Genomic DNA, 22,361 nt, shown 5'->3' on the forward strand with positions numbered 1-22,361 from the left:
TGATGAACATGGTGTATCTCTTCATTTATTTAGATTCTCTGTAATTTCTCTCAGAAGTGTTCAGTGTATAAATCTTACATATATTTTATTAAATTTATCTGGTAAATTTTTAATATTTTTGAGGCTATCATAAAAGATTGTCTTTAAATTTCATTTCCCAGTTTGTTTTTATACATAGAAATAAATGTAATTTTTATATTTCTGCATTTATATATTCTATAGTCTTTATTTTATTTTTATTTTTTGTTTTCTTGGAGACAGAGTCTTGTTCTGTCCCCCAGGCTGGAGTGCAGTGGCACAATCTCAGCTCACTGCAACTCTGCCTGCCATGTTCAAGCGATTCTCCCGCCTCAGCCTCCGGAGTAGCTGAGATTACAGGTACCCACCAGCACGCTCGGCTAGTTTTTGTATTTTTAGTAGAGACGGGGTTTCGCCATGTTGGCCAGGCTGGTCTAGAACTCCTGACCTCAGGTGATCTGCCTGCCTCGACCTCCTAAAGTGCTGGGATTATAGGCATGAGCCACCGTGCCTGGCCTATTCTGTAGTCTTTTGTATATTACTTAAGATTTTCTACAAATGCTTATGTCATCAGATAATTAAGATAGTTTTACTTTTCCCTTGCCTGTTCGTATTTCTTTTATTTGTTTTTCTTACCTCACTGTACTGGGAAGTAAGACCAGTATAATAGTGAATAAAAATGGTATGAGCAGGTGCACATGGCTTTTTCTTGATCTTAGAAGGGACTTTTTATACTAACATTAATTTTTTTAAAAAAATTAATTTTAAAAATAATTTTAAAAAAATTAAAAAAATAATTTTAAAAAAATTACTCTTATTTTTCAACCTGACTTAAGTCATTTAATAATTACTAGGAACCAAGATTTTGTTGTTATTTGTCAGCATAGTAATCCTTTTAAGATTATATTTTAATTTTTTTTAGAATAAAGAAAATGTGCCTTGTTATATGTTATTTGGACTTTTGATAAGGAGGAATCGAAGAATTGCATTTGAGAATCTTCTCAGAGTTCAATTATAAATCTTTTTAGAAGAAATTTAAAGAAAATATTAATAGTAATTCTATCAGATATTCATCAATACATATAATTTGATTTGGTTTAATTAGGTAAGGTATAGGATGCAAGAACAACAAAATAGAATTGATAGGTCTAATTATAGAAAGATACCGGTAGCTGTGTGTTGTTTTTTCTCTTAGACAGAGACACAGAATTTAACACCTGGAAAGCAGCATGGAACTGTTAGCAGTTTATATATATGTAACAGTGGGCATTAAAGAAGAAAATAAATGTTTGTATGCATTTTGCTTATAATTTTAGGAGTACAGTTCTTTTAAGCCTACATAATAAGCTTTTTAAGAAAGGTATATATAAGTTTAACTTGGCCGGCACGGCCGTGGCAGGCAGATCACTTGAGGTCAGGAGTTCGAGACCAGCTTAGCCAACATGCTGAAACCCTGTCTCTACTGAAAATACAAAAATTACCTGGGCGTGGTGGCACGCTGTAATTCCAGCTACTCTGGAGGCTGAGGCAGAATTGCTTGAGCCTGGGAGGCGGAGGTTGCAGTGAGCTGAGATCACTCCACCCCACTCCAGCCTGGGCGACAGAGCGAGACTGTGTCTCAAAAAAAAAAAAGTGTTTAACTCTATTATTTAATGTGAGGTTAAACAATAGGGGGTGAAAGAGGAGAGACCTATCAAATAAATTCAAGAGACATTCCCATTTTAATGGTGAACTAGATTTAAAAATTTAAAGTTTTAAAAGACCTTATAGCTGGGTGCAGTGGCTTACACCTGTAATCCCAGCACTTTGTGAGGCTGAGGCGACCAGCTCATTTAAGGTCAGGAATTGGAGACCAGCCTGGCCAACATGGTGAAACCCCATGTCAATTAAATATACAAATAAAATTCGTGGGCATGGTGGTGCGTGCCTGTAATCCCAGCTACTCGGGAGGCTGAGGCAGGAGAATTGCTTGAACCCAGGGGCAGAGGTTGCAGTGAGCCGAGATCATGCTACTGCACTCCAGCCTGGGCAACAGAGTGAGACTCCATGTCAAAAGAAAAAAGACATTATAAATCAGTGTTGAAAATTGACACTTTCAAGGTCACAGCTGACAATATAAGAACAAATCAAGTGTAGAAATAGACATATGCTGTATTAATTGTCAAGTCATGGTGAATTGTATGTTAGTAACTCGGATGTATTTAATTAATGACAGTTGTGTGGAAAGCATTATATTTTATCAGAGAGTAATGAAGGATTCTCCAGTGGCCTATTCTGAGTTGAGTGCCATAAGCTCAATTTCAGCTTCTGCAGGTTAAAAATGACATTTATTGGATGTCTTTCATAGCTGGCTAAAAAAAGAAAACAACAGCAACAAAAACTGAATTCATATACACCTCAACAAAGTTTTCTTTCTTATTGATATTGGCTTAAAACATTGAAGTTGTTAGCATGGGCCTTGTACTAAGTACTTTCCATATATTATCTGGTTTAGTTATTGTAATGACCTAAAGAAGTGAGTGCCATTGCCCATTTTATAAAAAAGAAATTGAGGTTTAAGTAAGTTAATTTGTCTGAGTTACGAAGATAGAGAAGCAGAGATGGGCTTTTATGTTAGGAACCTGACTGCAAGCCTGTTCTTGCTGTAAGTTCTTCGCTTCTTAGTCTGTCTTTGTTATAGTTTCTTCTTTCTGTATATCCAGGTATTAACACGTCTTAGCAATTCTTTCAAAATACTGGGAAGTTGAAGTCGGGAAAGAGTGGGGAAAACCTTAAGAAATGATCCTGGGAATATGTTATTGGTAAATGTAGTAAAAACTAGTAGAGCACATAATAGTAAAAAATATATTTTTGATTTTGGAGAATTATTAAAAGTTTCAAAAATCTAGAAAATATATGATTTATTATTTTTTCAAAATACATTAAAATTATATATTTTAAAGCCATGTTTTAGTAGAATTTCCATTCTTAAAAATAAATGTCTACTCCTTTTTGGAATGAATTTATATGCTTTATTATAAATAAATAGCTTTTGGGTTTCTTCTTGTCCCCCATCCCCAGCCAAAATTTTATTTCGATTTCTGCAAGAAATGGCTTATAGGTAGTATTTAGAAGGAATTATTTGCCATTTGACTACTTTTACTGTGCCTCTTCTGCTTTTTTTTCTCTTCCTTCCCAGATGTGGTTCTAGTGTTTAGTATATATTTTTGACAAAATTTTTGATAGCAAAATTTAAGTGCTCAGAAATTCTTAAATCATGGGTACTTGCTCTCGTATTTTTAGCTCCTTGTTGTAACCAGTTATCATTGGAGTAGGGAACAATGCTCCGTTTATACCTTAGTCGGAGTCATTGATAAAAGCACTTATACTGTGCCAACTATATGTTCAGAATATTGAGTTAAGCCCTATTCATGATTATGGATTTTTTTTTTTCTTTTTTGAGACGGAGTCTCGCTCTTGTTCTGTTGCCCAGGCTGGAGTGCAATGGCGTGATCTCACCTCACTGCAACCTCCGTCTCCCGGCTCCAAGCAATTCTCCTGCCTCAGCCTCCTGAGTAGCTGGGATTACGGGCACCACACCCGGCTAATTTTTGTATTTTTAGTAGAGACGGGGTTTCATTATATTGGTCAGGCTGGTCTCAAACTCCTGACCTCAGTATCCACCCGCCTTGACCTCCTAAAGTGCTGGGATTACAGGCATGAGTCACCGCACCTGGCATGGATTTTTTTTCTTTATTTAAAAATCTAAATAGGAATACATAATAAAATACATGAATATCTTAAACTTTCAGAAAGCTTTGCCATATAAAATATTAGAATAATAACAAACCTAGAAATAAAGTATTTCCTATATGCTTCAAGGAAAATAGTCATCAGAAGTTTTACATTTAATTATGAGGGAAAGGCTTGAAGGCATTTCAATTACAGAGCCGATTGATTTGGCAAAATAACATTAAAGGGTTATCTGGTATCGCACCAACCTTTATGTCTTCCTGTTTCATTAGATAGCCATGGCATCAGTATAGAGGAGGCACTGAAGGATTCAGCTAGAAGTGTCAGTATATAATAAAGGACTTTGAATCTACTTGGGATTCCTTGAAAAAAAAATAAAGGACTAATTAGAATAAACTTAAACTAGAAAGACATTTTTAGAATATGATAATTGATATTTATAATGATGAGATAAAGTGCTCAATAAAAGGTTAAATTACATTGATTACAGTTTTTACTAAGATGGGGAATGTATAATGTACTGTTTAGAAAGAATTTATTTGGAAATGGTAGAAACTTATTTGGAAAAGTTATTACCTGAAAAAATATAATGATGTGACATGCCATGTTATCTAATCATGTGACAAATATGTCTTTACCATGAAAATGTTATATATATAATATTAAAAATATTAATATAGAGAGATTTCATTGGGTATGGGATTAGTCTTTGCTGTGGTTATAGGTTGGAGCAGCAATCTTAAACGTTTCCAACGGTTTCCCCTAAAATTAAAGGTTCTATTAACGCATGTCTCTCTGCTTTCTAGCATATCACTAGATACTATTTTACCTAATGTTTTGCCACAGCATTTGTGAGGGTCATTAACTAGCTTTTAAGCCTCTTCGTCATTCTACTGATAAGCCATTGCTACATGTCATAGTATTATGTATAATCTCCCCCTGTAAATTTGGAATTTAGTATTGGTTGTGATATAAATTTGGCGCTTATAAGAAATCTCAAAAGAACAGTGACTTAAACAAGATAAAAGATTATTTTTCTCTTATGTAAAAATCTGAGTTTGTGTGGTTTTTCTCTGCTCTGCTCAGACAGCTTTTTTTCTTTTGTTTTCTCTGCCATTCCTAGGATGTGGCCTTCCATCCACATGGTATAAGATGATTTATATTGCCGGGTACAGTGGCTCATGCCTGTAATCCCAGCACTTTGGGAGGCTGAGGCGGGCAAATCACGAGGTCAGGAGATTGAGACCAGCCTGGCTAACATGGTGAAACCCCGTCCCTACTAAAAAATAAAAAAAATTAGCTGGGCGTAGTGGCAGACACCTGTAGTCCCAGCTAGTCAGGAGGCTGAGGCAGGAGAATGGCATGAACCTGGGAGGCAGAGCTTGCAGTGAGCCGAGATTGCGCCACCGCACTCCAACCTGGGTGACAGAGCAAGACTCCATCTCAAAAAAAACGATACGTACCAGTTTCATATTCCAGCCAGCAGGAATAGTAATTCTTTTTTTTTTTTTTTTTTTTTTTTTTTGAGATGGAGTCTCCCTCTGTTGCCCAATACTGGAGTGCAGCAGCATGACCTCAGCTCACTGCAACCTCTGCCTCCTGGGTTCAAGCGATTCTCCTGCCTCAGCCTCTTGAGTAGTTAGTAGAGACAGGGTTTCACCATGTTGGCCAGGCTGGTGTCGAACTCCTGACCTCAGGTGATCTGCCCGCCTTGGCCTCCCAAAGTGCTAATTAGAAAGGAGAAGGCATTCCTATTCTGTTTGAGAACCCATTCTGAAGTTGTACACATCACTCTGCTCACATCCCACTGGTTAAAATTTAGCCCGGGCATGGTGACTCATGCCTGTAATCCCAGCACTTTGGGAGGCCAAGGTGGGAGGATTGCTTGAGCTCAGGAGTTCAAGACCAGCCTGGGCAACATAGTGAGACTCTGTCTCTACAAAAAAAAAGTAAAAACAAGCTGAACATGGTGGCATGCATCTGTAGTCCCAGCTCCTCAGGAGGCTGGGGTGGGAGGATCACTTGAGTCCAGGAGGTCATGGCTGCAGTTTGGTGTGACTGAGTTACTGCACTCCAGTGTAGGTGACAGAGCAAGACCCTGTCTCAAAAAAAAAGAAAAAGAATTTAGTCACATGATAACACCTAGCTGCAAGGATTTCTAGAAAAGAAGTCTATTCTAGGAAGTCATGTGCTCATCCAAAAATTTGGAAGACAGGTTCTTTTACAAAGACTAATGGGACAACAGATACTGGGGAGACAACTAGCAATCTCTGACATCTCATCAGTGAGTACATAAACACTCGTAACTGTCAACCAGATATATACCTTTAACTCTAGTCTTCCTTCATATCACCACATCTATAGTGCTTTTGCCTACCTCTACTTGGATAAACATAGATGTCTAAAATTTAGTGTGTCTAAATCAGATAATGCTTTCTTTCCTCCTTCCTCTTTTCTGTGTCTTAGGTAGTAACACCATTATCTCCTTATTTACCCCAGCCGGCAACCTGAAATTTCTTAGACTTCTTAGCTTTCCTGTTATTTCTATATCTGATCAATCACAAAATCCTAAGGATCTCTTGGGTCTATTTAGTCTATTTTCTGTCCTTCCATTTTTAAACAACATGCCCTTATCATTTCTCATTTGGATTACTGAAATAGCTTCCTAAATACACTGCTACCAGAGTAATCACCCTGAAAATAGATTGAATCATGTAATGGCTATGCTCAGTGACTAAAATGTATACAGTACTTGCTATGCGTGAGGCACTGTTTTAAGCACTTTGCATTTAACAGCCCATTTTTATCATCACAGTAAACCCTCTGAGGTTATATAGTTGACTGAACTGAGGCAAAAGAGGTTGAATAATTTGTTCGAAGTCAGCTAGTCATTGTCGAAGCCAGAATTGGATCACTCTGGCTCCACAATTGGTGTTTTAGCTACTATATTGTATTGCTCAAAATATTTGTCCATTGCTTCCTGAGTAAAATGTGATCTACTTCATACGTAAAACCCTTTCAGGCTACTTTTTCTCTTCTGTGTCTGGCCACTTCTGTCTCTTACTACTAATCTTCATGTATACTACTCGTACAACTAGACACACTACACTTGCAGTTTCCCAGTATGTCATGCTTTCTCACCATTCTGCTTTCCCCAGTTCCTTCAACCAGTTCTTTTGTTCTCTTTTAGACTCCTCAACTCAGGAGTCAACCAGTCCACGTCTTTTGGCTACCCTAGTCTGTCATAAACCTCTTCTGTGCATGTTTATATCATTCTGTGGCTCCTGTCACCCTCAGTTATATCATAGCCCCTGTCATCCTCAATTATATCATAGCCCCTGTCACCCTCAATTGTAAGTATTTACTTTTTGTGTCTCTTGATAAGCTTCTCAAGGAAAGAACATTGTCTTTCATCTTGTCTGATACTAAAAAACTCTGTTTCCTTTCTTTCCACATCCCTCGGCTGCTACTCAGAGATCATCAATGACTTCTAACCATCAAAATTTATGGCTTTTTCAGGCTTCTTTCTCCTCAAAGTCTCTGTAGTGTGATATTGAAGCAGTCTTTTCTTTTGGCCTCCATTATACTGTAAGGGAAACTAAACTTTACCTCTTCCAAACTTAGTTCTTAGCTGAGATGGACTCTCATACCAAAAGACAGATTTATAAGAGAAAAGCAAACAAGTTTATTAATGCGTGCTGTACACCACACAAGAAACCCAATGAAAAGTAACTCAAGGGCTGGGCACAGTGGCTCATGCCTGTAATCCCAGCACTTTGGAAGGCTGAGTTGGGTAGATCACTTGAGGCCAGGAGTTTGAGACCAGCCTGGCCAACATTATGAAACCTCATCTCTATTAAAAATACAAAAATTAGCTGGGCTTGATGATGCACACCTGTAATCCCAACGCAGGAGGCTGAGGCAGAAGTATTGCTTGAACCTGGGAGGTGGAGGTTGCAGTGAACCAAGATTGTGCCACTGCACTCCAGCCTGGGTAACAGAGCGAGACTATGTCTCAAAAAAAAAAAAAAAGTAGCTCAAAATAGTGGCTTAGAACTCTACTTATATAGCATCTTCAACAAAGAACAATAAATTTGTAGAGAAATGACAGGACAAATGAAAGTGATTTTAGGTTTCCAAGAACAGGAAAGGAGTAAGGTTTGTTTGCAAATTCCTCTGGTGCTGTCACTGGGCTAGTAAGAGTATAGAGTTATCTCCAGTGAAGCAAAATTTATACTCTGGAGTTAGGCAGAAAACGGAGGGTAGAGAAAAAGCTTTTCCTCCATTTACTGCTTCTCTCTCTCTCTTTTTTTATTTTTCTTGAGACAGAGTCATGTTCTGTCCTACAGGCTGGAGTGCAGTGGCATGATCTCAGCTCACTGCAGCCTCCATGTCCTGGGCTCAAGCAATCCTCCCACCTCGGCCCTTCAAGTAGCTGGGACCACAGGTGTGCGCCACCATGCCTGGCTACTTTTTTTTTTTGTATTTTTTGTAGAGATGGGGTTTTGCCATGCTGCCCAGGCTTGTCTTGAACTCCTGAACTCAAGGGATCAACCTGCCTTGGCCTCCCAAAGTGCCAGGATTATAGGCATGAGCAACCACACCTGACCTGCACTAAGATTTTTACATACGTTATCTCCATTAATTTTTAACTATGAGTTAGTGGCCCAATTCCCATTTTGCAAGTGAGTTAAGTTGACATAATAGAAAGTAACTTGCCCAAATTCACACAACTACCAGGTATTGGAGCTGGGATTCTAACTCAATTTTATGTTTTAACAATCCTTGATTTTAACAACTCTAATATACAGCTCATTAACATCTTACACTAATTATATGTAAAACCACGTTTCTTGAATGAGACCCTCTCAATGTTATTAACATCTCATTATTTGTATTAGTCTTTCACTTATTGTCTTTTTGCTCCATAGTCCTGTTAGGTTTTCATTAGCAATTGAAAAAAAAATTTTTTTTTTATTTACGAGGTTTATTTTTGTTTTGTTTTCTTGAGACAGAGAGTTGCTCTGTTTCCCAGGCTGGAGTGCAGTGGCGTGATCTCAGGTCACTGCAATCTCTGCCTCCTGGGTTCAAGTGATTCTCCTGCCTCAGCTTCCTGAGTGGCTAGGTTTACAGGTGCGAGCCACTACACCTGGCTAATTTTTGTATTTTTAGTAGAGATGGGGTTTCACCATATAGGCCAGGCTGGTCTTGAACCCCTCACCTCAAGTGATCCACCTGCCTTGACCTCCCGAAGTGCTAGGATTATAGGCATGAGCCACCATACCTGGCCAGTTCTTTTTTTTTTTTTTTTTTTCCTGTGAGGCAGGGTCTTACTCTGTTACCCAGGCTGGAGTGCAGTGGCATAATCATGGCTTACTGCAGCATCAACTTCCTGGGCTCAAGTGATCCTCCCGCCTCAGCTTTTCAAGTAGCTGAGACCACAGGCACGCACCACAACACTCAGCTAATTTTTTTTTTTTTTTTTTTTTTTTAAGAAACAGAGCCTCATTATGTTGCTTAGGCTGATCTCAAACTCGTGGGCTCAAGTGATTCTCCTGTCTTTGTCTCCCAAAGTGTTGGGATTACAGGCATGAGCCACTGCACCTGGCCCAGGAATTTCCAATTTCCTTTTCTGCTCCAGAGTTTAGTTCCTTATTGCCAGTTCATCTTACAGTGATTGAAATTCATATTTAGCAAAGATAGGGTGAAAGTTTTAAAATATGACCTTTGCAGTTTTTACCATCTACTGTTGATCTCCATTTTGAACTTCCCATCTGAGTTTAAATCAGTCTTCTTGTGTGTTTTACCTTTAATTTTCTCTGTTTCATCTTCATTTAAATCTGAAGTCCAATTGCATAGTCTTGATCATTACCCACAGAAGAGTGCTATCTTTTCTGATATATTTTCTATTTTCTATCATCTCATTTGGCCTTTAATAATATGCTCTTTTATATTTCTGGTTAACTGTTCATGTCTGTATTTTTTTTTTTCTTTCCAACTGAATTGTAAATTCCTTGAATCAGAGTTTTTGTTTTTTTTTTTTTTTTGAGGCAGAGCTCCCTCTGTCGCCCAGGCTGGAGTACAGTGGCACAATCTCGGCTCACTGCAACCTCCACCTCCTAATTTCAAGCAATTCTCTGCCTCAGCCTCCTGAGTAGCTGGGATACAGGCACTCACCATCACGCCCGGCTAATTCTTTTGCATTTTTAGTAAAGACAGGGTTTCACCATCTTGGCCAAGCTGATCTTGAACTCCTGACTTCCTGATCCACCCGCCTTGGCCTCCCAAAGTGCTGGGATTACCAGCATGAGCCACTATGCCTGGCCCAGAGTTAGTTTTTACACTTCTTTTTAGTTCCATGTTCAGCAGCTAGTATAATGCCAGGAACATTTTAGATGATTGAAACATTGAATGAATGGGTGTTATTATTTTGATATTTGTCTTTTTGGGATTTAAAAAAAATTGATAATAAATATTACCAATAGAGCTTAAATCACCATGGAATGATCTTGGAAGGAACCTTTTCAAGTATTATATTGAAGAGATTAAGTAGATTGTTAGTTTTAATAGTTTACGATGTATTTTAATCTTATATTTAAAAAATAACATTTTTCTTTCTCCCCCACCCCTCTTTCTTTCTTTTTTTTTTTTTTGGCAGCCGATTCGAAGACAGTCTCTTACACCTCCTCCTCAGAACACTATTACATGGGAAGAATATATATCTGCTGAAAATGGAAAGTAAGTTTTTTTCTTGTTTATGTATTATTTGGTTTTTAGAAAGAATAATTTGTAAAAACTGAGTATGTGAATATTTTGGTGTAAATTATTTTGGAGAGAATTATTGGTATATCTTTGACTGAAGCAATTCTTCTACCTTTTAAAAATATGGATTAAATATGATAAGGGCAAAGTGTCCCAAATTATGTACCCTCTTTGCAAATGATTGTAGATCTTTCTGTATCCCTCCTGTCAATTTATACACACCTAAAAAACTAAAGGACACTGTTCTAAGGAAATATGATGTAGGAAATTGCACAGGACAGTTGCTTACTTGAGATTTCCCATTGTATGATGAGCTTTTCTATTTTGTGATTATCCTGATTTTTTAGCATAGTGTGCAAGGCCATTCATTATTTATCTTCTTTTTGCCTTTCCAAGTTCCTCACCTGTCATTATCCTTTAGTTTCAACCTATGCTAGACTACTTCTCACTGTCCTTCCATAGGACTTTTGCTGATGTAATATTACTAACAGTAGAGTGCCTACCACATAGCTCATACTCAGTTTATATTTATTGACTAAAAGAATGATGAATGAATACAGAGTTTATTTTTAATAAATAGATAAGTAAAAAGCGTATCCTGGCCAACCATTATTTCCTTTTGGTGGAGAATAAAATATAAAATATTACTTTCCTGCTCCTGTTTAGGAAGAAGTTGTCATTTTTTTTTCTTATTGAAAGTTTTGTTGTATTTTTCTAAATTCTCCAAGATGTTTCCATCTTAATATTTTTATAGTTTTTTTTTTTTTTTTTTTTTGAGACGGAGTCTTGCTCTGTCGCCCAGGCTGGAGTGCAGTGGGCGTGATTTCAGCTCACGGCAACCTCCGCCTCCCAGGTTCAAGCCATTTTCTCACCTCAGCCTCCTGAGTGGCTGGGAATACAGGTGCGCTCCACCATGCCCAGCTAATTTTTGTATTTTTAGTAGAGACAGGGTTTCACCATATTGGCCAGGCTGGTCTCAAACTTATGGGCTCAAATGATCCACCTGCCTCGGCCTCCCAAATGCTGGGATTACAGCTATGAGCCACTGCGCCTGACCTTAACATTTTATGGTGTTAAACACAATTTATGAGGGTATTATTGTATTAGATTAGCCTCCTGCATGCACTAGGCACCAGCAGACCATACCAAACCAGAATGTAGTTACTTCTGCTAAGTACTACATAATTAAACTGAACTTTGAAATAGGCCAGTTTAAAATGAAAAGAAAAGAACGTTCCAGGCAACCTGAGTCAACATAGTAACTAAGTCTTCTGTTTTTTTAACTGTATAAGGAAAGCAACTTTGAAATAACCAGATCACCTTTTTTCCCCACTGTTTCCACTTCAGCCTTTTCAGTCTATAAAGCTAACCTCCTCTTTTCAGCTTATTGGAACGCGCATTCTATTTTACAGAATTAGGTATTGTCCTGTGCTAGAATTGCAAATAAAAGCCAATTAGATCTTTATGCTAAATTGATAATTTTCTTTTGATAATAGTTAATATAGAATTCCTTATTCTTCACAATATTTCTTATTGATCAATGCAGAGGCTGTAATAGACAGTAAGGAAGATTGAATTGAATAAGTGACTTTAAAGATATACAGTGATACCTTAAAAATTTTTTTACTAATGATTTTCTTTATTCCTAAAAATAGTGGTTATTAAAATTCTATGCAATGTGAAATTAGTTGAGATCTGATAATTTCTGAACTTTTACTCTTTGCTATTCTTTTTTATTGCCCTTGTCTTAATTTCTTATACATATCTTATTCCCTTTTAGCATAATTTTATTTCTGTAGACAGAGTAAGAAAAATTGAAATATTAATGAATGTCATTGAAAGATGACAGATGCTTCTTAGGAAGGTGATAGACTATGGAAAACGTTTCCTAACATTTTGTTTTCCTCCCATTTTAGAGCTCCTCATCTGGGTAGAGAATTGGTGTGCAAAGAGAGTAAGAAAACGTTTAAAGCTACGATAGCCATGAGCCAGGAATTTCCCTTAGGGATAGAGTTGTAAGTTTGTTACTAACTACAAATGTTTATGAATGAAACTATTAAACCCTAAAGGCTGTAATAATATTTGCACCCCAGTGGTGCATTTGAGACCTTTGAAATGAAAAGCAAATAGCCATTGCCTTGATAGTGTGTGTACTGTTCTAGAAATTTTCTGGTTCGCAAAGGTATTGATTTTTACTACTTTCACCAGATAAATTTTTGAGTAGAATTTTTTTTTTTTTTTTGAGATGGAGTCTTGCTCTGTCGCCCAGGCTGGAGTGCAGTGGCGCGATCTCGGCTCACCACAACCTCCACCTCCCAGGTTCAAGCGATTCTCCTGCCTCAGCCTCCCGAATAGCTGGGATTATAGGTGCTTGCCACCATGCCTGGCTAATTTTTGTATTTTTAGTAGAGATGAGGTTTTGCCATGTTGGCCAGGCTGGCCTCAAACTCCTGACCTCAGGTGATCCACCCACCTCAGCCTCCCAAAGTGCTGGGATTACAGGCGTGAGCCACCACGCCCAGCCGAGTAGGTTTTTAAATTATAAAAAGTAATACGTGAATACATGCTTGTTTTAAAAAAATCCAAAAGTATGGAAATGTACAGAATAAAATGTGATATTTTAACACATCAATAGTTAATGACTATTTGTTGTATTTTTGTCTAGAGTTATCCATGTTTTTGCATTTTTTAAAATAAAAATGGGGGAATGGTTCACGTTTTCTTCTGTGTGTTCCTTGTTTTCATTTAAAAGTGAGTGTATCTTGGCTGGGCGTGGTGGCTCATGCCTGTAATCCCAGTACTTTGGGAGGCCAAGGTGGGCGGATCACCTGAGGTCAGGAGTTTGAGATCTGCCTGCCCAACATGGTGAAACCCTATCTCTACTAAAAATACAAAAACTAGCTGGGCATATGGCGCATGCCTGAAATCCCAGCAACTAGGGAGGCTGAGGCAGGAGAATCGCTTGAACCAAGGAGGCAGAGGTTGCAGTGAGTCAAGATTGTGCCACTGCACTCCAGCCTGGGGATTCCATCTCAAAAAAAAAAAGAAAAGAAAAGAAAAAATGAGTGTGTCTTGAAGTTTTACAGTGATTATATTTTCGTCTATTCTTTTTCCTTGTTATTTTGTAGTGTTGATATACTGTTGTTTATTTTATCATTCATCTACTGATAAACATTTTGGTTATTTGTAGTTTGTCACCATTTTCAACAATATTATGGTAAACATATTGAATATATCCTCTCAAACATGTACTCATTGGATGCTCCTTTTTAAAAATACTCAATTTGGAGAGATGGCTGGAATGAGAGATGGGTAGCAAGAGCTGACTGATACAACTGTGGTTTTAGGCTCCTCACTAAAGTGGGAGGGAGGAGATGAAGCACTGGGCGATTTTCTCTTACTAGTTCCTTCCCTTTCAAATCTGGCCTAATGCATTAATTTTTTTTAACGGACTAATACATTTTTTAAAAATGATCAGAGAAGAGAGCAGGGTGCATATTTTTTAAAAAAGTACATACATACCTGAGCTTTACCCATATCTAGGCTTTAGATAAGTAGATAGATTGTTCTATACAGCCCTCAAGTTATGTCAGAGAGAGAGAAGTCTCAGAAAATGTGGAGAGTTAGCCACACATACACATCTGCCAAAATTTGTCATATCTAGGACCCAGTTGACTCAATGATGCACCAATTTTATTTTATTATTTTATTTATTTATTTATTTTTTGAGACAGAGTCTCACTCTGTTGCCAAGGCTGGAGTGCAGTGGCACAATCTCGGCTCACTGCAACCTCTGCCTCCCAGGTTCAAGTGATCCTCCCACCTCAGCCTCCCAACTAGCTGGGACTACAGGCATGTGCTACCACTCCTGGATAATTTCTGTATTTTTAGTAGAGATGGGGTTCACCATGTTGGCCAGGCTGGTCTCAAACTCCTGACCTCAGGTGATTTGTCCACCTGGGCCTCTTAAAGTGCTGGGATTACAGATGTGAGCCACCACACCTGGCCAAAGATTCACCAATTTTATATTCTACTTGCTAATAAAGAAGAAAACTGCAGCTAATATTAAGATGTCATCAATTTTAGGAGTTATCCTAATTTCATATATGTTACATGAAAAAAAAAGAATATCTTAGAATTTATAAAATGTGGCAGTTATAACCACTACTCTTGAAAGAGAAAATGAAATAAGGAGCCGGGCACGGTGGCACACGCCTGTAATCCCGGCACTTTGGGAGGCTGAGGTGGGTGGATCACCTGAGGTCGGGAGTTTGAGACCAGCCTGACCAACATGAAGAAACCCCGTCTCTATTAAAAATACAAAATTGGCCGGGTGTGGTGGTGCATACCTGTAATCCCAGCTGCTCAGGAGGCTGAGACAATCGCTTGAACCCAGGAGGCAGAGTTTGCGTTGAGCCAACATCACGCCATTGCACTCCAGCCTGGGCAATAAGAGCGAAACTCCATCTCAAAAAAAAAAAAAGAAATACAGAACACAGCATACAAATGCCAGACAAATAATTTGTTCTAAAAGGTCAAAAAAAAAAAAAAAAAGAAAAGAAAATTACCTATAAATGCCATAGAAAACAAGAAAGAACACGAAATCAGTAAAGTAGATCTTTCTGAGATGAGAATATAAGACAGTAAAATGAAATGAAAAGGAGATTGTAAAGCTGAGGAAATAAATTGAGCACTAAATGGCACTATTACAAAACAAATACAATAGAAACAATAATGAACAGAATAGATGTAACTGAAAATTAAATTTTGACAACTCTTGGTGAATTCAGTAGAAGAGATTAAAGAAATTACACAAGCAGTAGATATGGAGGACAAAAATGGTTCAATATGAGTCATTCATGTTTTACTTAAAAGGCCTCCAAGTATAACCAAAATAATATTCAAAATATGATAGAAGAAAATTTCTCTGTAATGAAGAACTAAATCTATAGGACGACATTAGGTTCCACGAAAAATTGATACAGAATGATTAGTAACAAAAATTATCCTGATCAAACTATTGGGCTTCAGTTGTTGATAAAGAAATCCAAAGGCATCCGGGCAGAAAAGGGGTAAAATCAGCCTGGCCTTACATTTTTTCATATATCTTTACTTTTCTGAAGTAACAAAAGTGTGATCTGTCAGTATTTCTAACTTTCATTTATGTATGGAGGCAACTGAAGATATTCTCAAGCACAAAAGAATTCAAGAAACATAGCAGTAGTAGGATTTTTTTCAAAGAAAAATACTACTACTTAAAAAAGAAATCCATCCAACCAAAAGATGAAAGAAATTATAGCATAATGACTAATATGATATAGAATGCTAAGAGATATTATGAAATTATAGTTCAGAGGGAAAGATAGTACAACCTGAAATTTTATGTGAGTCAAGTTTCCCTTTAAATATAAAGATAAGAAGCAATCATTTATCAAATATTCAGGAAATCAAGGAATATTAAGCACATAAGAGCCTTTTACACACACAATAAATTGGCAGTGGAAATCAGCCACCCAAACAGTGAATCTAGTTATTAGTTTTGAGTCTATCTAAATATGGACCTAAAATCAAACAATTGTGAAAATTATGGCTGCACAATCAAAAGTTATAAACCATTATAGAGTAAAAAGGAGGAATAAAGTCTGTAATTTACTCATCCTTAGTATCTGGAAGTCAATACTACTGTCCAAGTTTGAAGCATGTAGTTAAAAAGCGTAAGGACACAAGGCAATTTGAACAATGAAAACATTTTTTTCTTCTTCCATTTTTCAGATTATTGAATGTTTTAGAAGTAGTAGCTCCCTTCAAGCACTTTAACAAGCTTAGAGAATTTGTTCAGATGAAGCTTCCTCCAGGCTTTCCTGTAAAATTAGGTAAGAGAAAAAATTAGATGTAATTTTAGTGTCCATTAGGAATATGGAGCTGTTTATTAACATTTAATAAGCAATTTCTTTTAAAGCAGGGGTCCCCAACACCTCTGCTGGTTCGTGACCTTTTAGGAGTGGGATGCACAGCAGGAGATGAGCTGAGCGGCAGGCTAGTGAGCATTGCCACCTGAGCTCTGCCTCCTGTCAGATCAGTCGTGGCATTAGATTCTTGTAGGAACATGAACCCTATTGTGAACTGCACATGTGAGGGATCTAGGCTGCATGCTCCTTATGAAATCTAATGCCTGATCTGAGATGGAACAGTTTCATTCCAAAGCCTTCCCCGACCCCCACCAGTCTGTGGAAAAATTATCTTTCACGAAACAGATCCCTCGTGCCAAAAAGGTTGGGGGCTGCTGTTTTAAAGGAAAATAGATGTCCTAGTTGCTTACATTTTTGTAAAGTTTTTCAGTAATTATATGCATTTATTTATGTTTTGTCAAATATTTAAAGTGCCTGATGAGAATTCTTACTCTATTTGATTTAAATTAAATGTAAGGGATCTATTTCACACAAGATAAGTGTGGGTAAACTAATGATGTACTGTAATATTGTTTTTCATGTGAAATAGGGAGACTAGATATTAGCCCAGATTTTTAGCTATGCTTCGAGTTTCTGTGTAGTGGGAATGTTTCTGGAGTAAGCAGTTACTGTTGATGGATAAAGTAATACTCATACGTTTTATTTTTCAGCCCTAAATGTTTAATTTCATCTTAAGCAATGATCTTTAGAAATAGTACACTCATTTTTGCATATAGTTTTCTAACGTATGAGAAACCAAGGAAGAAGACACTATTAAAAGGTGTTTTGGGTGTTTAGATTTAGATTTAGCATTAATTCAAGCTTCAGGAGATCCTTTAACACTATCCATCAATTCAGCCACTCAGTATTTAATGAGTGCTATAATTCTTCAGATGTATCTTGTTTTATTCAATATTTTTAAAACCACATCTCAGAATACTTAGGCCAAAATGTTTTCATTGCTAAAAATTAAACCTGATCTTCACAATTTTGCACACCTGGAAATAAACATTTTCTAGATGAAAAATGACTTTTAAATAAATGATTTTCAAAATGTCACTCTAGTTGCCCTTTGCAATTCAAAAGCACTAGGAATCCAGTGTCTACTTGGAGAAATCAGTGATAAGATCTTAGGCAGAAATGGTTAGAAAACTAATGCAATTCAGAGCTGTGTGCCATAGCCATAAGGGATCTTTGTGTTAGCATTTCTGCAGAAGTTTAAAACTCCATTGCCATTTTCTATGGTGAGGTAAATATTTCAAGTTTTAGACTCCCTTCTAGGTACTGTTAAGAGACCCATGACAAACCAGAATAGAGAACAGGAGTTAAACAGATGAGAATTTCAAACTATCTCTGTATTCACATCTATTTTTAAGTTCTAAACCCAAATCAAACCCCACAATACATTTATTTTTATGCAAAGGAAATATTTTCATTATATGAGAAGAAAAAAATCTGCAATCCTTTTTTTGCAGGCATTTCTTTGATGTAGAACCACATTTTTAACAAGGAATAATCTTTTGCTTGTATACTTAAAGTTATGGCGTATTTGTTTAACTATTTCTCTTTTGTTTCTCTGTCCTTCTTTTGAACCAACCCTGTAAAACTTCCTCCTGTGTATGTTTAATCTTTCACCATTTCTTTTTCTACGTTTAGGATAAAAAACACAACTAGGATAAATTATAAAAATTTGGAAATTATTGTTAACACAATTACATGTTTTCAGAATCAGCCAGAGCTTTAAGTGCTGATTATGAATGGTCTTTTCTCTGATTGGCTTCTTCTGTCATTTTGCTCAAAGACTAAATTTGACCCTCTTTCATCATCAAATCTTCATCCTCCCCCACCACTTCCTTCTACAACCTAAGCGCAGATGATTTTTACTTCCTTGGATACAAAAAGAGAATATCAGAAATGGGACCTCCCTCACTACTTCCAACACCCCATAAAGATTTTTCTGCCCCGAGCCCAACCTTTTCTTTCATCTTCCTATCTCACTGGAAGTGGCGCCCCTCTTCTTAGCTTGAGTAATGTCTTCATTTGTATTATGGATCTATTCTCCTCCCAGCTCTTTTAAAAAGCTAGCTGTATCGCCAGGCACGGTGGCTGACGCCTGTAATCTCGCACTTTGGGAGGCCAAGGCAGGTGGATCACTTGAGGTCAGGAGTTCGAGACCAGCCTGGCCAACTTGGTGAAACTCTGTCTTTACTAAAAATTAGCCAGGTGTGGTGGCGGGTGCTTGTAATCCCAGCTATTCAGGAGGCTGAGGCAGGAGAATCACTTGAACCCAGGAGGCAGAGGTTACAGTGAGCCAAGATCATGCCATTGCACTCCAGCCTGGGCAACCAGAGCAAGACTCTGTCTCAAGGGGAAAAACAAAAAAAGCTAGCTGCATGAGTCACTTCATATTTCTCGTTTTCCTTCTACCTGTCTCTACTGCATTTTTCCTCTCAGTTGTTAGGGTTGCTCAGGTCTCTCCCCTTTTAAAATCAAACAAAAAAACTAAAAAACAAAAACAAACAAAAAAAACACCTGTAATTCCACCAGCACTTGCTTTAATCTTTGCTTTTCACAGCCAAGCTATTTGAAAGCCTACTTTTATCTCTCTATTCTTACTTTCTATTTACAATTATATTTTAAATGGGGGGAAGGTATAGGGACATAAAGGGAGATAAGTTTACTTCACTTGAGTTGGTAAAATTATGACACCGGGAAATTGTGATACAGACACACACACACATACACACAATAATGTATACCTAGAGCAGCCACTATAGAAGCTGTAAGAAGAGATAACTCAAAAACACCATAGATAAATTAAAATGAAATTCTAAAAAATAGGTAACCTAAGAATGGCAGGAAAAAGAAAACAGAGAAATGAAGAACAGAGAGAATGAACAGAAAACAAAAAATAAAATAGCAGACCTAAGCCCTAACATATTAATAATGCCATTAAATGTAAATGGTCTAAATATACCAATTAAAAGATAGTGATTGGTAAAGTGGATTAAAAAACATGATCCAGGCTGGATGCAGTGGCTCATCCCTGTAATCCCAGCTACTTGGGAGGCTGAGGTGGGAGAATTGCTTAAACCTAGGAGGCTGACGGAAGTTGCAGTGAGCCAAGATCACGCCACTGCACTCACTCCAGCCTGGGTGACAGAGCAGGATTGTTTCAATAAAAAAAAAAAAAAAAAAACAAAAACCATGATCCAATTGTCTGCTATTTTCAATAAACTCACTTGAAATATAATGATATAGGCAGATTAGAAGTGAAAGAGTGGAAAAAGATATATCATGCAAACACTAATCAAAGGAAAACAGGATTGGCCATATTAAAATCAAGGCAGATATCAGAGCAAAGAAAATTATTAGAGACAGAGAGGGATATTATTTAGCGATAAAAGGGTCAATCTATGAAGAAGATGTAACCATTCTAAATGTATATATACCAAGTAACAGTTGCAAGATAGATGAAACAAAAATTGAAAGAATGGAAAGGAAAAATAGATCCACAATTATAACTGGAGACTCAACACCCTTCTCTCCACAGTTGATATAACAACAGACAGAAAATTTGCAAGGATGTAGAACAATCAACAACATCATAAGCCAAAGGATTTAATTGGCATTTATAGAATACTCCACCCAATAACAGCAGAATACACATACATTTCAAGTGCCCATGGAACATATACCAAGGTAGACCATGTTGGCTATAAACAAACCTGAATATATATAAAAGAACCGAAAATCATACCAAGTATGTTCTCTGATTACAATGGAATTAAACTAGGAATTAATATTAGAAAAATAACAAGAGAATGTCCAAACACTTGGAAACTTAAAGAGCACTCTTCTAAATAATCTATATGTCAAAGGGAAGTCTCAAAGGAAATAAAACAATAAATTAAACTGAATGAAAATGAAATTGCAACATATCAAAATTTGTGGAACATAGATAAAGCAGTACTGAGAGACAAATCCCAACAAGATATTTTTATAGACATAGGCAAGATTATTTTAAAATTTGGATGGAAAGGCAAAAAAGCTAGAATAGCTGTGTTAGTTTGCTAGGCATTTAGATCAGACAAATGAAGAGTATGTTCACACACACAAAAAAAGTACACAAATGTTTATTCTATATCAGCTTTATTTGTAATAGCCCAAAACTACAATTTTCAACAGGTAAATGAACAATGATACACCTATACCATGGGATATACTATTCACCAATAAAAAGAATGAACTGTTAATACATGAAACAACCTAGATGAATTGCTTGAGAATTATACTGAGTAGAAAAAAGCCAATCCCAAAAATTATATACTGTATGATTCCATTTATGTAAAGTATTCGAAGTGAAAACAACTGTGGCAGTGAACAGTTGAGTGGATGCCGGGGACTACAGAAGGGGTGAGGCATAAGAGAAGCAATTGTGGCTATAAAAGGACAACACTGTGGGATCCAACATGAGGACAACATGTGGTTATGGAAATATTCATCATGTTTTACTATACTGTCAATATCCTGATTTTTATATTATATTATTTGTAAGATGTTACCATTGGGGGAAATTGGATAAAATTGAATAAAGGCTACAGGAAATCTCCCTTGCTTGCTCCTTCCTTCCTTCCTTCTTCCCTGCCTCCCTCTCTCCTTCCTTCCATCCTCTTTCCCCTCCCTCCCTTCCTTCCTTCCTTCCTTTCTTTTTCTTTTCTTTTCTTTTTTTTTTTTTTTTTTGAGGCAGGGTCTGACGCTGTTGCCCAGGCTAGAATGCAGTGGCATGATCTCGGCTCACTGCAACTTCCGCTTCCCAGTCTCAAGCCATCCTCCCACCTCAGCCTCCCAAGTAGCTGAGACCACAGATATGAGCCACCATACCCAGTTAATTTTTGTATTTGTTGTACAGATGGGGTCTCATCACTTTGTTGCCCAGGCTGGTCTCAAACTCCTGAGTTCAAGTGATTTGTCCACCTTGGCCTCCCAAAGTACTGGGATTACAGGTGTCAGCCACTGTGCCTGGCCTGTATTGTTTCTTAAAATTGCTTGTGAATCTGTAATTGTCTCAAAATAAGAAGCATACTCACTTCCTTAGTTCATTACAGATTCTCTCTTCCTGTTTATTTATTATTGATCCTTATTGTTAGATGTAGCAGAAACTTTTCTGTTTTTATATTAATCTCTTCAAGATTTGACTTTTCTTATTTTGAAGTCCTTGGCTCAGTGAGTAACTGAGACAAGTCATTGCATTTTCCTCTGACTTCTTTGATAGGCTCTCTCTTGGTTTTCTTCCTCCCTCTCTGGCTGCTCCTTCTGGAGCACATCTCCCTCTTCGCTCTTGTCACCTTGTATTATATTCTCATTACATCTGCCAAAACTCCAGTTATAGTACTACCCCGGTCACACCCTTCCATTGGCTTTCCACCTGATCCAGAGTAAAAGCTGAAGTCTTTTTTTTGGCCTAAACCCCACCTGATCTGGCAGCCTATTTCCCCTCTGACCTCATCGCCTGCTAATCTTCCTCTCATTCATTTGGCTGCAGCCACATTGGCCTCCTGGCTGTTCTGAGATTAAACCAGATACCTCCTTTTAGGGCTTTTGTACTTTGTGTTCTTCTATTTGGAATTTTCGTCCTCCAGGCAACTGCATGGTTTGTTCTTATCTCAGGTCTTTACTGAAAAGTCCCTTCATTGAGGTTTTCCTTTGGCCACCCTATTCAACAGCTCGTACCCCCAACACTGAGACTCCCTATTCTGCTGTCATGCTTTATTTTTTTCTAGATACTCATCATCATTTATTTGTTGTCTGCCCCTCCCAACCAGTGTAATCTCTATAATTGCATGAATTTTGTTTCTTATTTAGTGATGTGTATCCAAAACCTAGAATGGGGTCAGCAAA

The 22,361-nt window shown here is 37.4% G+C and overlaps 1 protein-coding gene across 2 annotated transcripts in view; it reads left to right on the forward strand.

Annotated features, from left to right (window-relative positions):
* Window positions 1-22,361, forward strand: part of ANKRD13C (ankyrin repeat domain 13C) — a 94,058-nt gene that overhangs the window by 67,632 nt on the left and 4,065 nt on the right. Inside the window, exons 10-12 of one of the 2 annotated variants that reach the window (XM_054482928.2) lie at window positions 10,409-10,488; window positions 12,429-12,527; window positions 16,285-16,385. In XM_054482928.2, coding sequence (XP_054338903.1) covers window positions 10,409-10,488; window positions 12,429-12,527; window positions 16,285-16,385 — 280 coding nt within the window. The remainder of the gene's footprint in view (window positions 1-10,408; window positions 10,489-12,428; window positions 12,528-16,284; window positions 16,386-22,361) is intronic. The other variant, XM_054482936.2, reaches the window with a different exon arrangement.

The sequence above is a fragment of the Pongo pygmaeus genome, chromosome 1 (assembly GCF_028885625.2).
Source record: "Pongo pygmaeus isolate AG05252 chromosome 1, NHGRI_mPonPyg2-v2.0_pri, whole genome shotgun sequence".
Taxonomy (NCBI): Eukaryota; Metazoa; Chordata; class Mammalia; order Primates; family Hominidae; genus Pongo; species Pongo pygmaeus.